Below are 21,053 nucleotides of genomic sequence, written 5' to 3' on the forward strand. Positions count from 1 at the left end.
CCCACCAGAACAACGAGTTCTCCTCCACAGCACGTGTCCTCTGTAATAGGAGCTTGGAAAAATGTTAAGTTTAACCAAATGCTCACCTTGGATACTCAGCTCAATTAAACCCTTAAAAACATCTAGCTATTTTTAAGATTTTTTTTTTTGATGTGGACCATCCTTAAAGGCTTTCATTGAATTTGTTACAATATGGCTTCTGTTTTGTGTTTTGGTCTTTTGGCCACAGGACACGCGGGATCTTAGCTCCCCGAACAGGGATCGAACCCGCACCCCCTGCACTGGAAGGTGAAGTCTTAACCACTGGACCACCAGAGAAGTCCCCAAAACGCCTAGCTTTGAACAATGTTACTTCCTAGAATACCTTCCAAATAAGCTTTTTTGAAATAAATGTACATCCAAGGTAAAAGAATGCCACTAGTCGCTATAAAGCATTAAAACGTTCAGGGACTTCCAAGACCAGTTATAGCAGGTGGCCTCTGGGTCCCCCTTCTGACAATGACTGGCTGCCAGGTTCACTGGCCACCTAAGGCCACTCCCTAGAGCTGCCTTTCTGCAGGACCATTTCCTTGAGTCAAGTTGAATCTTACTCTTGTTTACCAGATGATAAGCGCCAGACCTAATTTAATGGAATCTGGAATTGTAATGACTGTATTCTAAATCACGTGTCCAATTCAGCAGGAATGAGAGTAAACAGGAATCTCAGTGAACAGCTACTCTTGGGTTAACACCCTTCTGTTGATAAAGTGTCCTGGAGAAGGAAACTTGACGGAGCTGTGAATCGTCCTGTTTCCCAGAAAGTGTATAGGGAAGCGGTCTGGACAATGGGCGAGGCGGGTTGGTCCTGGAGTTGCAGAGCCCAGGCTTGAGTCCATCTTCACCACTTGTGGGATGTGCAACCAGTAAAATGGGGACGATGAGGGAGACTCCCCAAGGCTGTCGTCGTGATTATGCCACACGAAGCAGGCAGCAAGCGCTGGGAGACGCTGGGAGCTCAGGAAGTGGGAGCTGTGACCACCGAACACGTGGCCCTTATAATCCAGAGTTCGTACTGCCCTTCAAATCACTTTGTGTTCTCACGTGGAAAGGAAACTGGACCGCTTAACTCGAAGCTGGAAATAAATGCACTTCACGATTGCAAAAGCAAGCAGAGGAAGGGGAGAGTTAAGCTTCTGTTTTTTGAAATCTTCACGTTTTCTAGCTTTTGTCACTAATGAGATTAATATATGCGCCCGGCACACAGTAAGCTCTCTGTGGGTGACTGCAAATGCTGTTGTAAGTTGCCAGGGCAGAGTCACAGCAAGCAAACAGGAAAGGCACTCGGGTACAGGGCAGAGCAAATGGACACACGTGCACACCTTCGCGGTCCTTCTTTAAGGAGACTCTCTCTCCCTTCCTTAGCATGTACATGTGTCAGGGTCATTCCTGGTTCGAAGAAGCTTCTTTTTTGCCTGGCGGTGGGATGTCTGAGCGCTTTATGTCTGGCCCTCGCGTGGGTTCGCAGCCGGGTCTCCAACTGCGCATCTCTTGCCCACCGTGCGATCTGGCCAAGCGGCCTGTTAGGACTGGGCTGTTCTCACAGTCCTTCCTTCCCCATCATCACCCAGTTCAGGCGCTGCTGTTTTCCTGACCTTCCTCTGACAGTGTCTGAAACATCAGCATCAGTTTAAAGTGGAGCCGCTCCAAGGTTTCTGGTCCTGGAGAGTGGGCCCGTGGCCCCCTCCCGGCCGGGGAGGTCACACGCGCTGTGGACCGGCCTCCCGGCAGGGGGCACACGTGACACTGGCCACGCCGCGCTCCGGGGCGTCCACGTCCCCACGGATCGCAGCAGTATCAGGAAAATCAATTCCTCCCCGAATTAGACCCAGCTGGTTACAGACTTAATTATCACCGTGTTCTGTAATTATTGGCTTGCAAGGTAGCGGAGAGAAGCAAGCGTCTCGTTTGCAGCTCCCCTCACCCCCTACCTCTTGAAATAAAACCGGCAAAAATAAAAAGAGCATTCTGGGAAGCACTTAATAATTTAAACACTCATGAATTAAGAATACAAGGAAAGGATTCCAAGTCTTCCAAGGAGGGAAGAAGGAAGCAGAAGGGACAGGGCAACGAGAAGAGCCTGGCCGGGCGCTCGCGTCCCAGGGGGCTGCGCTTGGGCCCAGCCAGGCGCCATCCGTTAAGGGCGCGCGCGGCCCGCGGGTTGGGAGGCCCGTAGAGCCCTCCCGGCCGGCGGGCTGTCGCCTGCTGGAGGTCATCGGGCCCTTGGGGCGGGGGCCCGGCACCCGGCGGCGCAGGTGGGGACGCGCGCGCACAGCCGGCCGGGGCGCGGAGGGCGCACGGCGGCGGGCCCAAGCGCGGGGGCGCGTGTGCGGCCGCCGGGTGCCGGGGCGGCCGGGGGTCGGGGTCCGGGAGGCCCGGGGCCGCTCCAGCGCGGCGTCTTTCTTCTCCTCTCGGTGATGTCATCGGCGGCAGCGGCTGGGAGCCGGGAGGCGGCGGCGGGGGCGGCGCCGGGCGGCCGCCGCAGGTTCATGTGCATCTAATGAAAAGGCACTTGACAGTCGGCCAGGACGCACGCGAGGGAGCGCGAGCCGGCCGGACCGCGGCGCCGCCCGAGCCAATCGCCGTCGCCGGCCTCTCCATGGGCGAGCAGGAGGAGGGGGCGGTGGGCGCAGCCGGCCGGGCCGCGGCCGCTCCGAGGTGAACGGCGCCGAGACGGGCTCGCGGCGCGGGGAGGCCGGGCGCGCCGCCGCTATGAATTCCGCCGAGCAGACCGTTACGTGGCTCATTACCTTGGGGGTGCTGGAGTCGCCCAAGAAAACCATCTCGGACCCGGAGGGCTTCCTGCAGGCGTCTCTGAAGGATGGGGTGGTCCTCTGCAGGCTGCTGGAGCGCCTGCTGCCCGGGACCATCGAGAAAGTGAGTGCCCCCCGGCCCGTGCCCCCGCGGCGGCCAGGCCCGGGGCGTTGGGAGGCCCGGCGGCGGGCGCCGCGGGCGGCTGGAGGCCCCGCGCCCCACCTTGCCCCCGCCGCGGCCCGGGATGCGCGGAGGCGCTCGGGCGCGGGGTCGCTGGCGCCGGCACCTGGTGGCCGCGCGGGCCGGGAGAGCGCGGGGCGCGGAGGAGCCCACGCGCCTCCTTTGTGCGCGGACCCGGGAACGCGGCCCGCGCGGGGGGCGCGCTGTTGGCGCGAGGACCCGGTGGCGGGATCCCGCTCGGGGCGCCATTGTGTGCGGGGCCGGCTGGGGAGGGGTCCGAGCCGCGTTCAAGGGGAACGGCCCCGGGGAGGCCGGGAGGGACGGGGAGCTCCGCTCTGCCCCGCCCGAAGGAGGAGTCGCCCCTCTCTGTGACCTGAGCAGAAAACCGCCGTGCAAAGCGTCCTCCCAGGCTTTGTTTGAACAGCTTTTGTTGGTGGTATCGTACGAGAGTTTCGCCCTCTGTTTAATTGACCAATTGCTATGCATTTTTAAAGGATGCATGTATCAGTAGCTGAGGGCTGGGTTGTGAAATGATTTACTGCCCTCCCCATGAAAGAATGCTCATGTCTCCAAGCCCAAAGGATGGCAGACACAGGGTTGGAAAACCCTGGCATACTTCAAGCCTGGCTTAAAGCCCTAGATTTCAGTTTCAGGTTCGTACCTGATTTTGAACAGAATCCCTAGTCCTACAGACCCTGCTTCTCCTCTTCGTGACTTGTGGTTTCCTCGGGGCTGGAGGGTGAACCCTGGCTGCAACTCCTGAGTGATTCAAGTTTGCTTTCCTCTGGCTCAGCTGACAAAGCAGGGGCGAGCGGAGAGAGCGCTTTTTAAAACGGTGGATCCCTGTATCTCAAAGACACTACAGTCTTATCCCAGTTTTTTTTTGCCAGTACATAATCTTAGGATCAACAATTACTTAAATGGTGTTAAATGTAGAAATTAAAGTGCACCATAATTAGGAAAAACTATTTAATATTTTAAATGGGGTGTATTGGCCCGAAACGCACAGTATCAATTTGCTAATAATAAAATGTTAATTAGGTGACTTTAAAAAGTAAACTGTTTAAACTTTTAAGTTGCCCATGTTCTGGCACTACATTGAAAAGGTCAGAAAAGATTTTATTTAATATGAATTGTGTATGCCTACTAGTTTTAGGAACATATTTATCAAAACAGAACCTGCATTTTAGAGTGAACAGCTGCCTGTCTGTCCAGGAGATGAAAATGTTGCTTCTAAATGAACCTGATGTCACAATAAAATTATGATTTAAGACAAGAATAAGGAGCAGGCTGTATCTTTCCAGGCACTCAGAATACTCCGCTGTCATCTGGATATCAGGACCTCTGGTAATAAAAGACAGATGTTGAAAGGCACTGAAAATGCATGCTAAGTTTACCAAAATAGGCTTATGTGAAAGACTTCCATTTCTAAAAGTGAAGCTTTAAGAAACTTCAGAGGCTGTTTGATAAAAACATGTCATTATCAATGCATATGTTACTTGGCATATTAACTGCATTCATACTGACTGGCAGACTTCAATAATCACTTTCTTTTAAATGTAGAAAGATTTTCTTAGAAAACTGTAGCATTCCTTTCATCTCGGAAACAACAAAGAGAGGAATGATTAACATGTTTAATTTGCAGAAGCCAAACTGAAACAACCCAACATGTTCTAAAACTGTGGTCATTTGAAACTTCTTATAGCGTAACTACCCTTTTATTCCCCCTGGGCCCCAACTGGTTTGTTTAGAGGGACACAGTCACAGTGAAAGTTCAACGTCAAAGTAGCAAATTAGAGACAGAGCTACCGATTCTCTGTGGTATGAATGTAGGTTTGGGCAGTAAACTGTTAGCCATTCTCCACCTCTGGAAACCCTGGGTTTTAGAAATGTCACGAGCATTTTCCATTTCCCAAGAAGAGTTATTTAGTTGAACTTTCCGATGTCTGCGTGCACACCGAATGACGTCTGCCACAGAGCTCACACGCTGAACAGCCTTCACCGAATGTGGGAATGTTAGTCTGAGGACGTTTTTCCTTAAAAAGGAACATTTGGGAACTTCACCGAGTATTCACATGGAATTGAAAGGCTCTTAACTTGACCCCAGTTTGCTACGTGAACGCACAGAAGACTGACTAACGAGATGGAAGCAGCCTGCAGCTTAACTTTTGCAAATTCACAAAATGTAACACAACCCATACGGCCGGGGATAGCATAGGGCAGAATGGAGAAAAGTGTCGAGGTGGCTTGGGTTTCCCATGTGCCTTTTATTAAGAAAACATGTCGTAGTGTGTTTCATGCATTCTGCTGGTTTGTTCTGTTTTAGGGCCAGCGAAGAGGGTGAAGAACGAAGGGCAGGTTCGTTTCAGTTCAGATTGTTCTGCTCACTTTAAAAAGCGTTCTGTGGAGGTTCCCCTCGTGCTTCTGTTGAAGTTCCCCTCGTGAAGCCTGCTTTTCTTTAGGTGGAAGGTCAGCCAGGGACGAGAGGGGCTGTGAAAAGAGACACATTGAGTTATCGCCAACGCTGTGTTCTGATACGTTCTCTGCCGTAGGGGAGAGAAAAATGGGTGTTACAAGGTCTCCTGAATCTTCGTGTATGAGGCTCCGCTGCTTAGATTTTGTCTAGTAGTGGCCAGGATGTTTTGCTGACCTGCCCACGCTGTTCGCTTCCGTCATTCCTCCCGTGATGAGAAACACACGAAGGCTGGAGACTCCAGGGAGGCGTGTGAGCCCTGAGCTCGTGAGTTAACACTTTAAACATCCCTGGGCTACTTAGTCAGAGGGGGTGAACTTGAGGGGCCGTCATGTTCCATCCTCTGCAACTTCCTTAAGACTGGGAAGACACATTCAGATGATGGAAGTCATGAAAGGCTGCTTGATTTAGTTAGTCAGTCAGTCAGTCAGTTATCGGCCACACCACGTGGCTTGTGGGATCTTAGTTCCCCGACCAGGGACTGAACCCGGGCCCATGGCGGTGAAAGAGCCGAGTCCTAGCCACTGGACGGCCAGGGAATTCCCAAGGCTGCTTTAATTTTACGTGTAACTGCAGCAGATGAAGTTTCTTGGTTCACCACGAAACACTCAAGGAACCTGGTTCTCTCTCTCTTTGCCCAGGATAACAGAGCACACCGTAACCCGTAAAATGCTGCCCAGGAGACACTCCATCTGTCAGTGTTTGTGCAATGCACAAATCAGGTGCTGCCCTCTGGCCCTGCTAGATGCCCTGGGTGTGCGTGTGTGTTCAGACTGGTTTAAGCTGTTGGCTGTGTAGTAGCTTCCTACGGTTGCTGTAACAAAGTACCACAGACCAGGCACTGAAACACAGAACTTCATTCTCTCACACCCTGGGGACACAAGTCCCGGATGGCAGTGTGGGCAGGGCTGCCCCTCTGCAGGGGTGGGGAGGGTCGGTCCCGGCCTCCCGGAGGCCTCTTGAGGTTCCTGGCTTGGGGCAGCTCAAGTCCAGTCTTCCCATGGCGTCTCCTGGGGTCTCTTCTGTGTCCAAACTTCCGTTTTATAAGGACACCAGTCATTGGATTAGGGCCTCCCTCCCCCAGTATGACCCCAACTGATTACATCGGCAATGACCTTGTTTCCAAATAAGATCACGTTCAGCAGCCCTGGGGCCTAGGGCTTGAACATATGAATTTCAGGGGTCACAATCCAACCCATAACAGGTCGGATGATACGTTGGAACCAAACCAACTTATTAAGTGTTTACCTGTCTGCAGGGTGCAAAGCGCTGTTGGAGATAAAAAGACTGAATAACAAGTTCTTAAGCGTTTTAGTCCAGGAGAAAACGTAACTATAAAAACAAGAGCAGTAGAAATAGAGACACAGATGTAGAGGACAAACGTATGGACACCAAGCGGGGAAAGTGGTCGGGGGGGGGGGTGGTGGTGGATGAATTGGGAGATTGGGATCGACATGTATCCACTCATATGTGTAAATAGATAACTAAGAAGAACCTGCTGTATAAAAAATAAATAAAATTCAAAATTTCAAAAAAACCCCCCAAAAAACCCAAGCAGCGTGGGGCAGAAGGAACTCAAAAGTCAGGATGTCAGGATGTCAGGATGTCAGGCAGAGGGAACGGGCGCTGAGGAACGAAGGCCTTGGAGGGACCTGCGTCTGGGCTGCCCAGCCTCCGCTGATTTTTCTGACACGTGGATTAGAATATGGTTTGTATTTCCCCAAACTGTGCTCTGGCAGTCCTCGCTGATCTTCCGCAGACTTGCAGAAAATCAGTGAATTCTGATGCAGCACGGGAAGGAGAAACTGCTTTTTCCTAATTGATTCCTGACTTGCTTTCTGCTCTGTCCTAGGATTCTGGGGCTGGGCGGGGTGGGGTGGAAGAGAAGTCCCAGTGGCCGTCGGACAGCAGTTCTGAGTGTCCGCTGAGAGCAGTTTGCCTTTTCTATGCCCTTCGGCCCTGAGAAGGACGTGGTCAGCAATGGCAGTGTGGTGTGTGAGGCCTCACTCAGGACCAGCCGGTTTGGAAGCCGGCGCCCTGCCCTATAGCTGCCGTAAATACCTGCTCAGCAGCGCGGGTGAAGCCCGCAGGGGGAAAAGTTATAGAACACGTGACCTCCTGTGTTTTTTAAGGAGGCTTCTTTAAAGTTTGCAAACTGAATTATTGGCTGTATTAAGGTGCTTCTAATGAAACTGCTTAAGGTTTCAGAATGGCTCATTTTGTCATGATGAACATCTGCCTTTGAAGCATGTGACTATCAAGTACCATCTTGACCCTGCACCAGGGTGATTCTTGTCTGGGTTTTAGGCCCCACGTAACTGCATTTGCGGGCTCATTCAGAATAACCCCACCTAAAATCAATTTAAATCGGGACTACCTCCAGAGATCTCCTGAGAGCCACGCTGGAAGTGCTATGGTGTGGACGCTGGCACGCACGCACCACACCCCCCCGCATGCACGCACACACACACGCGTGCACACACACACACACAACCCCCGCACACACGCGCACACACACGCGTGCACGTACACACACACACAACCCCCGCGCGCACGCACACACACACACGCGCGCGCCCAGGGTGACTTGGGCTTGCAGGGCGCTGGGGGAAGGGCTGCAGGATGGCCTTTCATCAGGGGCAGCTGCCTCTGGGAGCTCTCCGGTGGGAGGACTCAGCGTCTGTGCTCTCCCAGGACCGCATTCTATTAATAGAAATGACACCCGTCGTGGCCTTCTTCCCTCATTTCTTTGAGCACTGCCCGCCTTTAGTTGCTTCTCTTTTAAAGAAACAACTGTGGGCGCCCTGAGCTGCAGGCACCGTGCTGAACTGCTGTCCCGCTGTCCTCCCGAGTCCCCCCGTGTCACAGGTGAAGACACTGAGCCCAGCAGTGTGCCGAGCCCGGGCCCCCAGCTGGCTCAGGGTGGAAGGCTCCGCCCCAGGTGTGCCTGCTGCCCTGGTTGGGGACCTTTCGGGCTGCCTTAGTGAGCACCTGTTGGGCACCCCCCTGCGCTAAGTCAGGGCTGGTTCCTGCTTCAGGGATTACTCTGCATTTACTGGGACTCTATCTAAACCAAGATCTGAAACAATACTGTGTGTGTGTGTATAATAAACTTTTTTGGTAGGGCTGTCTCTAGACTTTTGGACTGGAATCACATGGGATCCGGAGTCGCCCGTGAGTCTGTCACTGTTGGTAGAAGGTGGCAAAAGGCACACCCTCCCTCTGGGCACTCACCTCCGCCACGGGCAGCACGAGGGGTGCTGGGAGGTTTAGTGGTCCCTAAGACCCGCTGGCCGCCCCCCCGGGGCCACTATAAAATGGGGAGGTCCCAGTATGTGCTCCAGAGTCATCCAGTTGCTGTGTGACCTTGGGCAACCTGCCTAACTTCTCTCAGTTGCCTCCTCCTAAAAATAAGATTAACGATTCCTGTCTGGAGGGAATGGCCTATTGGGGCAGTAGGGTCATTATGAGGGTAAACAAGTAGATGTGAGGGGTTTTGTGCAGTGCTGGGCACAGAACAGGTCCTCGTAGATGGAAGTTATTATTATTTTATGGATCAACACGGAAAACTTCTCCTGCTGTGTCCAGGAAAACTCTAAGCCCGGATCTGAACCAGAAGGCTACTCGAATCCTGGAATATTTCCTTATTCTCACAACTGGGCAGATTCTTGCAACCTCAGCGGGCTGGTGGCCCCTCCCTTCCCACCCTCCCAGACTACCATCGTCTGGGGTGGTGGGAACACGGAATGTGGCTTCCTGAGCCCTCTGCTGAGCGCACGCAGCTGCTGGCTCGTGGGGCCAGAGGGCCAAGCTGCGGGCTCAGGTTTCGTGTAGATAGAGTTTCACACATGGGAAGGGCCAGGAGTCACAGATGGGCAGTGAGGGCCCACCAGCCCGCCCTGTGTCTGCAGAGGGAGGGCGTTGGGGCCACCCCTGGGCCCTGTGTATCCTGGGTTCGACTTCTGACTTTTCCCCTCCTTCTTCAATTCTACCAACTTAGGTTAGGAGAATTTGTTTCCCGATGTTTTTATATTTCTAATGGTAGCTCTGAAGTTTTAAAGTTTTATGAACCAGTCTGGTAGTTCTCAGCCTTGCTTCTGTGGGATAGTGTGCTGTGTCTGCTGCAGTCTAAAGGCAGGGAGATAGGGTGGGGACGTTTACACATTTCCAACACAGTTTTTCAAAATAGTTAAATCTAACTGATGTATTTATCACCTACTGTGTGCAACCTAGTGTACGCGTCATATACACGGAAACACATGCACACACATACATGTGTTCTGTACTGACTTTTCAGTCAAGTCATAAGAGAAGCCGTCGGGTCTGAAGTGTAAAGCATTTGTGAATTCTCAGTGGAAGGAATACTCAAGACGTCACGCAGCCCAAACTCATCATTGGGTTCACTGAGGGCAGCACCATATGGCTGTGTAAGTTGTGCACTGCACAGTCTAGGGAGAGTCATTCACACTGTAGACTAAGTGCATGGTGTCTCCAGGACAGTGCTGGGGGAAGGCTCTGGGGCAGTGGTGCATAAAGGTGAGCCTCTATGGAGGTGAGCCTCCTAGGGTACACAGCAGATTAGAGGAAGGTTGTGGTAGTTTATGGAGGTGGCCCCAATTCTCCATCCTCCCTGTAGCCATGCCCTTGTAGCGTGACACTGCAGCTCTTCCCATTGAGAGGTGAAGCCTGTTTCCTCACTTCTTGCATCTGAGCTGACCTTGACTTGTTCTGGCCAATGGGACGTGGCAGAAATGACAGGTGTGGGACTTCCCTGGTGGCACAGTGGATAAGACTCCGTGCTCCCAATGCAGGGGGCCCAGATTTGATCCCTGGTCAGGGAGCTAGATCCCACATGCATGCTGCAACTAAGGAGCCCTGGAGCCACAACTAAGGAGCCCGCCTACCACAACTAAGACCTGGCACAACCAAAAAAAATTAAGTAAAAATGAAGTGACAAGTGCTACTTGCTAGCCCAGGCCTGAAGAGGCCTTGTGTGTTTCCATGCCCTCTCAGACCCTGCTTCCACCCTGAGGACCAGCCTGGGCCCCGGATGCTGAGGGATGCAAGACCACAAGGCAGAGAGCTCAACTGTCCGTGCCGAGGCCTCCTGGACCCACCTGCAGCCCACCAACCCCAATTGTGAGAGAGGCTAGCCAAGGTCGGCAGGGCTGCTACCCGGATCAGAGCGAGCTCAGGCGAGCCCAGCGCTGCCCGGTGGACCTGCAGCCCCACGGACAAAACGCAAGCTCACTTCAGCTGCCACTGAGGTTTCGTGGCTGCCTGTCCTGCAGCCTCACCGTGGCAGTAGACACGGTACAAGTCTGGAGAACGGAAGTGGTGTTTTGTGCGTAACTTTAGTTATTATTACACTTAGAGCAGCTTTTTTTAAAGGGACCGATAAAGTTCCTATCTTTTCTTTAAAGAAGGTGAATGTAATTCAGCGCCAGAAAAAGTGTAGCACTTGAAACCTCTTCCAGTTTCTATCTAGTTTTAGTTTAAAATGGGAATCCTCATTTCCAAGTTTGCGTTGAAGTCGCAGTTTCTGGCAGTGAAGTCATGCTCTGGCAGCATGATTTTTTTTTTTTTTTTTTTGCGGTACGCGGGCCTCTCACTCTTGTGGCCTTTCCCGTTGCGGAGCACAGGCTCCGAACGCACAGGCTCAGCGGCCATGGCTCACGGGCCCAGCCGCTCCGTGGCATGTGGGATCTTCCCGGACCGGGGCACGAACCCGTGTCCCCTGCATCGGCAGGCGGACTCTCAACCACTGCGCCACCAGGGAAGCCCTGGCAACATGATTTTTTAGCAGTCTAACAAAAATCCTTAGAACAGTCTGGTTTGGGTTATTTGTAAACACCCTGGCCTGTGGTGGCCTTTCTCCCTCAGTTCTGAGTGTCTCACTGCTATGCTTCTGCCAGGAAGACACTTTCCCACCGATTTCCTGTGCTTGAGACAGTTTAGGTTCATAAGAGACTTTTAAGTTCCATCTGAAGTTAGCAAATTTGTTCAGAAGTCTTGTCAGGAATACAGATTATCTGAAAAAGCCTGTTACTTTCTGAACGCATGCCAAAAGGTTATGACTGTCATTCACTTTACAAAAGAAAGTTAGAGGGGTTTTGACAGAAAATTAGGAGTTTCAGAGAGATCATCCTGGCCCATAGCCTCTGTTCCTTGCTCTCAGGAGGTGTAAGAGGCATGGGAACACATGGAATCTTCTTCAGGCGATCTTTCTGTGGTGCTGGAGAAATTGCCTCGTTCAACGATGCTCATATGACATTGGTGCTGGTAACAGATTTCTTCTCACGGAAACATGAAATTTTCTGGTCTCAGTTCTCTTATTTGTTAAGGCATTTTTGTTTCTTTTGAAAACAAGCTCCATAAATAGAATGGGGTTAAATTCTCGACAGCCTTGTGTCAAAGGTTAAGCTTCCAGAAAGTACCACACTTTTAAGCCTTGCTTTTAAGTGATGAGAGACTGGAACTGAGTGTCTCCCAGACTTAATCAGTGGATGAGAAATGGAGAAGAAGAGTTTGTTTCTCCTTCCTCTGACCTCTGACCAAGCACATTTACTTAGATTGAATTCAAGTAACTGCCATGTCAGTGAGCCAAGGCTGGTTCTTCAAATAACTAACAGTAACTATATTTTGTTGGGTGTGAGTCTTTTTTTTTTTTTTTTTGCGGTATGCGGGCCTCTCACCGCTGTGGCCTCTCCCCTTGCGGAGCACAGGCTCCGTCCGGACGCAGAGCACAGGCTCCGGATGCGCAGGCTCAGCGGTCATGGCTCACGGGCCCAGCCGCTCCGCGGCATGTGGGATCTTCCCGGGCCGGGGCACGAACCTGTGTCCCCTGCATCGGCAGGCGGACTCTCAACCACTGCGCCACCAGGGAAACCCGGGTGTGAGTCTTAAGCACCCTGATTATACATTGTTAGTTAAAACGATATTCTGGGAGTGAGAGAGAACTCACCCCGCATATGATTTAAGTCTTTTGTTGGCTGTAATAGAGCTTCTACCTTAGGAAGATAGAAAAATATGGGCAAAATTAAACCCACAGCAACTAATAGACAAAAGAGAACAATAAAGGACAGAATGGGAATGGGTGACGTGGAAAACAGAAAATTACTAGAGAAAACCAACAAAACCAAGAGCTTGGTTCTCTGAGAAAAATCAATAAAGTTGATGGGCCTCTTAAACTGGTCAGGAAAAATAGAGAGAAGACACAAATGACCAATGTGGAGAATCACTATAGATTCTACAGTTATTTAAAGGGTAATAACGGGATATTATGAACGTTTTTATGCCGATACATTCTATATCTTAGATGAAAAGTACAATTTCCATGGAAGACACAGACTACCAAAGCTCGTTCAAGAAGAAACGGATAACTTCAGTAGCCCTGTATCTATTACAAAATTTAAACTTGTAGTTTAAAAGCTTCTCATAAAGAAAATTCCAGGCCAGATGGCCTAACTGGTGAATTCTACCAAGTAAGACTTATATCCAGAATGTATAAGGAACTCTCAAGACTCAATAGTAAGGAAACAGGCAATTTAAAAAATGGGCAAACGTTTTGAGCAGATACTTCACCAAAGAAGATATACAGATGACAGGCACATGAAAAGATGCTCGACATTATTAGTCACTAGGGAAATGTAAATTAAAACCACAGTGAGATACCACTACACACACCTATTGGAACAGCTAAAACTGAAAAGACTGATCCTACCACGTGTCGGCAAGGATGTGGATGGGCTGGGACTCTCATCCACTGCTGATGTGAATGAAAATTGTACAGGCACTTTAGAAAATGGTGTTTCTTGAAATATTAAATACACATCAACCAAATGACTTAGCAACTCCATTTCTAGGTGTTTACCCAAGAAAATGGGACTTTATTTTTAAATAGCCACAAACTAGACACAACCCAGATATTTTCAACTGGTATATGGATAAACAAAGTATTGTATTTCCATAGAATACTACTCAGCAATAAAAGGGAATATGCTATAGCGTGGGTAAAAATTATGCTGAGTAAAGAAGCTAGAAAAAAAGTTCATACTGTATGATTCCCCTTATGTAAAATTCTACAGAAAAGCCATCATAATCTGTAGTGACAGAAGGTAGACCAGTGCTTGCATAGAGACACTCTGAGGGCACAAGGAGTCCTTTGGTGGGTAGGGGTGTTCATTACCTTGATTCTGGTGATAGTTTCACAAGTGCACATGTGTTGCAACTGCTCCAACTGTACATTTTAAGTATGAGCAGTTTACTGTATGTGGATCACATCTCAGTGTGTGTTACATGACAGTTTCACCCTGCATGTTGCACAGAGTGGAGCTTTAATTCATTTTACTGCCAGCCCTGTACTTCTGAACCTGATTGTTCAGAAAACGTGTACGGAATTTTAAAGTGCAAGTATACTTATCCTCCTTGCCCAAGAGCTCACTTATTTATCTGTCTATCTTCTCATCAAATCTGTATCAGGTGTCTACTGTGGTTCAAGGGTTGTGCTGGGACACTTAATGATTAACAAAAATAGACTCGCATACCATCTAGTGAAGGAGAAGCACGTTAAAGATACTGTTTGAATTTGCTTTACAAATTGAGGTACATGCTCTGAAGGCAAGGAACAGATTTCTCAAAGTGTGTAGCAGAGGAAGCTGATTTACACCTGGCAGATGGGAAAGGTGGTGTCTTAGGGAAGGTCTCCTCCAGAAGCAGTACATGAGTGGGCTCTGGCGTGAGTAGAGGGGGTGTGTAATTAGAGGAGCAGGGGGGGACTTCTGGGTAGCCACAGTGCTGAGACCGAGGGAGAGCTCAAGTGCTCCTGGAGAGAGAGCCACGCGCCAGGCCCCACAGGACGTTGAGTGACTTTGGGTTTTAAAGATTTTTCAGAGTTTTAAAGGGAAGGATGATGTGATCAGTTGCAGATTTTGAAAACAATACTCCAAACTTCCCAGTGTGGGAAATGGATTAGATGGGGCCCAGAACGGATGCGGAGAAGAGCGTTATTAAGTTCTTAGTGTGGTCCATTGAGAGCCAGCGGGAGCTGGGATTGGGATGGACACCGTGCTGCAAACACCACGAAGATGGCGGGGGAGAGGGTGAGGGAAGGCAGTCAGTGGGGCTCCATGGTGGGTCCACGGTAACTCCCGGGATTCTGGCTGTGCACCGGGATGGCTGGCAGAGTCACCTGTGTGAGTGGGAGCCTGGCCTGGGGCCTAGGCTTGGAACAAGAAGGTCATGAATGGATTCAGTGCTGAGGGTGCTGAACTGGAGCTCAGAGAGGACATTTGGGCTGGGTATAAATTTGGGAGTGACACCATAGAGATGTGAATGCAAGGTGGGGTGGTGAGGTTTCCAAGGGGAAATTATAGGTGAGAACTCCAGAAGGCCTTGGGGACTCCGACGTGGCTGGCCAGGCAATGCGGATGAGCCTGAGGGGCTAAGGAAGGTGGTGGTTAAGTCCGGGGGGGAGTGTGGTGACCTGAAGTCAGTGGAGGAGGATGTCCAGTAGACTGCAAGAGGCCAAGGGAGTGGGCTTCCAAACCCCACACCCAAAAAGCGTTGGCAGTGTGCTTGAAGGGAAGAGGGCTCTGTCACTGGTCATCCTGGGACAGCGGGCACGCCTGGACTGTGCTGTGCAGGCCTGGCTGAGCGCTCAACCCAGTCAGTTGTGATCTTAGCAAGGGCGCCTGTGCTCAGGTAAAGGGGGGGGGGTGTGTGAGCTCAGGACAGACAGAGGAGCTGGGGAGGGGCTGTTGGAACGGAGGCAGCTGCGGACACGGAGGTGGGGAGCAGAGAATGTTGGAGTAGAGTGTGGAGCGTGAGAGAGTGGGGGACAGCTGGGCACCCACAGAGGGCCCGCTGGACGCAGGGATGTATGAATTTACAGCGAGTTTTCACATCATGAGCTCAGGAACTCGGAAATTTTGTTAAGAGGAAGTTGACCTTCAGCTGTTTCTTTCTTGATAAAGGAGACTCTGGAAAACTCTATTACTTTCAGTGGCTTCAGGGAAGTATATCTATGGTGTTTTTTCCCTCATTTCCTACCTGTTTTAACGTGCGTTCAAGTCCAGAGTGTGTTGAGACTAAACAGTGGTGACTCTGAGCCATCTGAGGTTTCCGTCTTGTCTTAAATGAATTAACGTCAGGTGTTTAATCTTCCCCCTTTGATTCACTTTACTTCCCCCTTTGATTCATTTTACATTCATGAATGGCTGTAAAGGTAAAGATGGGGACGTGGCTGAGAACTTACTGCTCTAGGCTGTCTCTGTGTTTTGCCGCTGACATTTGAAAGCCCAGATCTGATGGAGGTTAGGCCTTTTAGGGATGTCAACGTATAATTTTTAGAAAGTTCAGGTTCAAGTTGAGGACTATTTGTTTTATAATTTTATGAGTATACACACATCTCTCCTGGGATTTGCTTTCTCTTTCTCATGTAGAAAATGCTCACAATTAGTTACATATCATAATAAAAGAACGGAGATAAAGGTAAATCAAGTAGTGTTTATCGGGAATATTGTCCCTAAATAACCACAGTAAGTGTAAGCAGTGTTTAGCTTTTGGGTATTGTTTTTCCCAGTCAAAGCAATAAAACCCACACTATTCAGCCTGTCTCCACGTGTGGGGAATGGAAGCTCATCAGTTGTTTTTTCTCCTTAATCCTTCTTCTTTGAGAGGATGGTGGGGAGAGTATTATTGGGAGCGGGGATAGGGAAGGAGGAAGTCTCTCTCTCTCTCTCTCTCTCTCTCTCTCTCTCTCTCTCTCTCATTGAGGAGCTTATGGCTTGAAAATTTCTGGGTTGGGATGGTTTTCTTTTTCTTACAGCTGGAAGTGGCATAGCTGCCCAACAATTAATTTTTTGTATAAAAATGTTTACAATTTTATGTAAAAATGTTAGTGAAATTAACTGATATCAGAGTTAGCAGTACCTGCATTTCAAGTTGTTTTCAAGTAATGATGGGTTTTTCAGCGCTTTGGCTTAGGTGGTTATGTGGTTCTTACACTCGAGTGTGCCCAGATGCGCCTGGACGGCTTGTGAAAATAGACTGCCGGACTCCAGCCCAAAGTCTCTGATTCTGTAGGTCTGGCTGGGGCTGAGGATCAGCGTTTCTCACAGGTGTGCAGGTAGGATCAGCGCTTCTCACAGGTGTGCAGGCAGGATCAGCGTTTCTCACAGGTGTGCAGGAAGGATCAGCGTTTCTCACAGGTGTGCAGCTAGGATCGGCATTTCTCACAGGTGTGCAGGCCATGATGATGCAGCTGGTCCAGGGGACACATTTCAGCACCTCTGACGGCCCACTGAGCTCCTCAGCCCAGGAGTACCGTAACCTGGGACTAGCCAGACTGCATGCATGGCAGTGCATCTTTAAGAAGACGGGAGACCGAGATGTGGTCACCTGGGAGCTTTTCCACAGGTGAGCACAGGCTGCTCGCCTACCTGGATGTGGCCCCCACCCCCATGCTTGGGAAATTTCCTAACCTAGTGCCTTTTAGTTCAGGACAGAGCAGACCCCATGCTGCTTCTCTGTGGGCTTTTGGGGCATTGAAACATGGAGGTAGAGAGCCTGGAACGAATCCTGCCTTGGATTGGAAGGGGCACTTGGAGTTTATCTGGAAAATGGGATTCCTCATGTTTCTTTACATCTAGAAAATTGTTGCATAAAACAGAAGAGAGGGACTTCCCTGGTGGTCCAGTGGCTAAGACTCCACACTCCCAATGCAGGGGGCCCGGGGTTCAATCCCTGGTCAGGGATCTAGATCCCACAGCCGCAACTCAAGAGATCCCACACGCTGCAACTAAAGATCCCACGTGCTGCCACTAAGACCCGGCGCAGCCAAATAAATAAATATTTAAAAAAATACACAGAAGAGAAACACCATCCGTATTGAGGCCAAGCTCAGGAGGCTTGTATGAGATTTAATAAATGTATTATTTAAGTTGAGGCACTTAAGGAGGAGTCCTTGAAATATTCATATTAGGGTTGGGAGGAACTCTAGCTAAATAAGAAGATGAGTCACTAAAAGCTACCAAAAGATATGGAGACACCTGTGGGTAAGGGTTCTCTTTGAAACTACAGCTTTCGGGGGAAGTCACCCACACTGCTGAGCTGTGGGCGGGGGCATCTGGGTCCAGCGAGTAGGTCTGCTGAGCTGTGCCTCCGTCCCTTGCTGCTCCCAACGGCCGTGGGCCTCGGGTCCTTAAACTGGGGCCCTGCTCCTCCGCAGGTCTGCAGGGTCTGTGGCGCATGCTGGCCTTCCACCGCCACGGAGGACGTGCGTCTTGAGTTCATTCCAGTCTATGCTTTTCAATTCAGTAGCCAACTAAGAATTCACTTTGTCACTGAATACGGAGCAAACAGAGATGGTTTCTGGCAACCTCCCAGACCCCTACCCACGTCTGGTCACAGGACCTGCTTTTCTAGGTGTCGTGGCGGAGACGAGCTTCAGCGACCGTCTCCTCGCAGTGAATGAGTCTGGAATCACCTGACAAGGGTTTTCAAGCCGCCATCATAAAAAGGCTTCAAAAACGATTACAGATTCTCTTGAGACAAGTGAAGAATAGGAGATCGCAGCAAAGAGAGAGGGCTTATGAAAAAGAAACATACGGAAATTAGCTGAAATACAGAATAACTGAAGTAAAGCTCACCGGCTGGGCTCGGAAGTGGAGTGGAGAGGACAGAACCTGGGGACGGAGAGGAAGCAGGCTGAAGGAGGGGGATGCGGTGAGCGCTGCGCCTGCCTCCCGAGGCCGCGGGGAGACGAGCTAGCGGACCAAGGACAAGCGGCAGCTCTGGCGGCGCCCTTCCTCACTGCTTTCCCTGTCCCGCTCTCCCCGTGTGTCTCTCAGCTCTGAAATGTCAGAATCACGAGAGGGCCTCATCAGCTTGTTCCGGCCCCTTTGTGAAACTTAGGACCCGGGCATAAGGCAAGCCTGTCCCCACGCAGGTCTCGTGGGCGGCTGTACAACGTGCCAGCCGCCGACAGGAGCTGAGGCCTGGGGGAGCCAGCCAGCTGGTTCCGGGAGCCCCGCTTCGAGGCAGCGATCTTCCTTAGTGACAGGAGTCGGCGCTGAAACCAGAGTGCTGGCTCTCAGCGGCGCCCGGCTGACCGACGCCTGATACCCACAGAGCGAAAACGGAGCCCTGGACGCCGAGCTGGCGGTCCTCGGAGGGCTGGGCAGCAGCCGGGCGGCCGGCCTCAGACGGAGCCGGTGGTAACAGGATGCATCCGTCAGCCGTGACAGACAGGGCTTAGGGTTTATGGTAAAACCCAAGAGCGTCTTTTATGTCTCTGTAATGTTTTGTCTACGGTGATTATATTTCCAAGTGTTTTTCAGCACAGTTCCTGTCTCAAATATTCAATTCTCATATGAGACCAATTATTATTACTTTTTGGTTCTAGGTGCTGTCAGCATCACACCTTCACTTCAGGTGGCTATAACCAAGTGATTCTGGTACTGAATTAGTGTCATAGGCAAAGGTCCTTAATTAAACCATTAATTCACTGAACCAATAATATACTAAGTGCTTGTATGTGCCAGGTGTTGAGATGTAACACTCATCAAACAGACTGCCTGTGGGGCATATATTTCACGGCACAGGGAGGTATTCTGGACGCGTACATAGTACACAAGTAGATTGCACAGCATGTTAGACAGTGATCGGGCTATGGAGAAAAATGGGGGGATGCCAGCAATTAGGGTGACATTGCAGTTTTACTTCTGGTAGGTAGGGTAGGCGTTACAGAGAAGTGACATTTGAACAAAGACTTGATGTATATGAGCAAGGTGTGACGTGAATATTGGGGAGAAGGGAATTTTAGGTGGAGAGGCTAGGCTGTGCAAAGGTCCTGAGGTAGGAGGCTGCCTGGCAAATTCTGGGAACAGCAGAGGCCACTGTGAGTTGGGGGAGAGTAGCAGCTGGCTGATGATGAGGTCAAGGAGGGAACGAGGGAACAGACCATGCAGGGCCTGCTCAGCCATCATAAGGACTTTGACTTTAAAAATAAACGAGTAGACTTTATTTGCAGTTTTAGGTTTCCAGAAAATTTAAAAGAAAGTACACAGAATTTCCATCCACCCCTCTCCACTTTCCCCTATTATTAACGTCTTGTGCTAGTGTGGGACACCTGTTACAGTTGATGAAGCAGTACCGATACATTACTAAGTAAAGTCCATAAAGTACATTAGGGTTCACTCTGTGCTGTGCAGTCCGTGGGTTTGGACATGACACGTATCCGTCATCACAGTGTCACACAGGATGGTTTCACTGCCCTAAAAATTCTCTGTGCTCTGCCTGTTCATCCCGCCCTCTCCCCTAGTCCCTGGCAACCATTGATCTTTTTACTGTTGCCATAGTTTTACTTTTTCCGGGATGTCACATTGTTGGAATCATACGGTGCGTAGCCTTTTCAGATTGGCTTCTTTCACTTAGTAACATGAAGTGTCCTCCATGCCTTTTCGTGGCTCATCTTCTTTTATTGCTGAATGATCTTCCATCTTCTGAACCGACCACAGTCTATTTGTTCATTCGCCTACTTAAGGTCATCTTGATTACTTCCAGCTTTGGGCAATTATGAATAAAGCTGCTATAAACATTTGTATTCAGGTTTTTGCGTGGACACGTTTTCAACTCATTTGGGTAAAGCGAGTTTACCCAAGAAGCAAGATTTTTGGACCTTATGATAAGAGGATGTTTAGTTTTATAAGTAAGTCTCTTCCACGGTGTGGACCAGTGTGTATTCCCATCAGCAGCAGATGAGAGTTCCTGTTGCTCCACGTCCTTGCCAGCATTGGGTGCTGTCAGTGTTGGATTTGTGTCATTCTTTTTTTTTTTTTTGATGTGGACCATTTTTAAAGTCTTTATTGAATTTGTTACAATATTGCTTCTGTTTTATGTTTTGGTTTTTTGGCTGCGGGGCATGTGGGCTCTTAGCTCCCCAACCAGGGATTAAACCCACACCCCTTGCACTGGAAGGTGAAGCGTTAACTGCTGGACTGCCAAGGAAGTCCAGGTTTGTGTCATTCTAATGGGTGTGCAGCAGTGTCTCACTGTTCTTTTAATTTGCATTTCCCTGATGACATATGATGTGGAGCATCTTTTCATATGTTTAGTGGCCTTGCCATCTGTATATCTTCTTTGGTAAGGAGACTGTTCAGGTCTTTTGACCATTTTTCCATTGGGCTGTTTTCTTATTGTTGAGTTTTAGTAGTTCTTTGTATGTTTTAGATAAAAGTCCGTGATTGGATGTGTGTTTTGCAAATGCAGTACTTTCGTCCAGTCTGTGTCTTGCCTTTTATTCTCTTAAAGGATTTTGGCTTTTACTCTGAGTGAAATGGGGGGCTTTTGAGGGTTTTGAGCAGAGGAGTGATGTGACAGGCAAATTATAAATGTGCAGGGAGATGTTCCAGCTATAGTAGTATGGAAGAAATAGAATTCCTGAGTATGCATTGGCCGCCTTATCTTTAACTAATGAAGCTCAGTTTTTCTAAGTGATCGTTTGAAAACGTAGTTTTGAACTACATACTGCTCCACATCTTACAGCTGCGGCCCTATTTCAGCGAGTACTCTGCGGGTACTTAAGAGCTTGGGAGACAATGAGCTCCTT

The 21,053-nt window shown here is 49.9% G+C and overlaps 1 protein-coding gene across 1 annotated transcript in view; it reads left to right on the top strand.

Annotated features, from left to right (window-relative positions):
• The first annotated feature begins 2,671 nt into the window (after positions 1 to 2,671).
• ARHGEF7 (Rho guanine nucleotide exchange factor 7) overlaps positions 2,672 to 21,053 on the top strand; it is a 125,206-nt gene continuing 106,824 nt past the window's right edge. Inside the window, exon 1 of the mRNA XM_082859431.1 lies at positions 2,672 to 2,913. Coding sequence (XP_082715557.1) covers positions 2,749 to 2,913 — 165 coding nt within the window. The 5' untranslated portion in view covers positions 2,672 to 2,748. The remainder of the gene's footprint in view (positions 2,914 to 21,053) is intronic.

Source organism: Leucopleurus acutus (genome assembly GCF_964270905.1).
Source record: "Leucopleurus acutus genome assembly, chromosome: 18".
In the NCBI taxonomy this organism is placed as follows: Eukaryota; Metazoa; Chordata; class Mammalia; order Artiodactyla; family Delphinidae; genus Leucopleurus; species Leucopleurus acutus.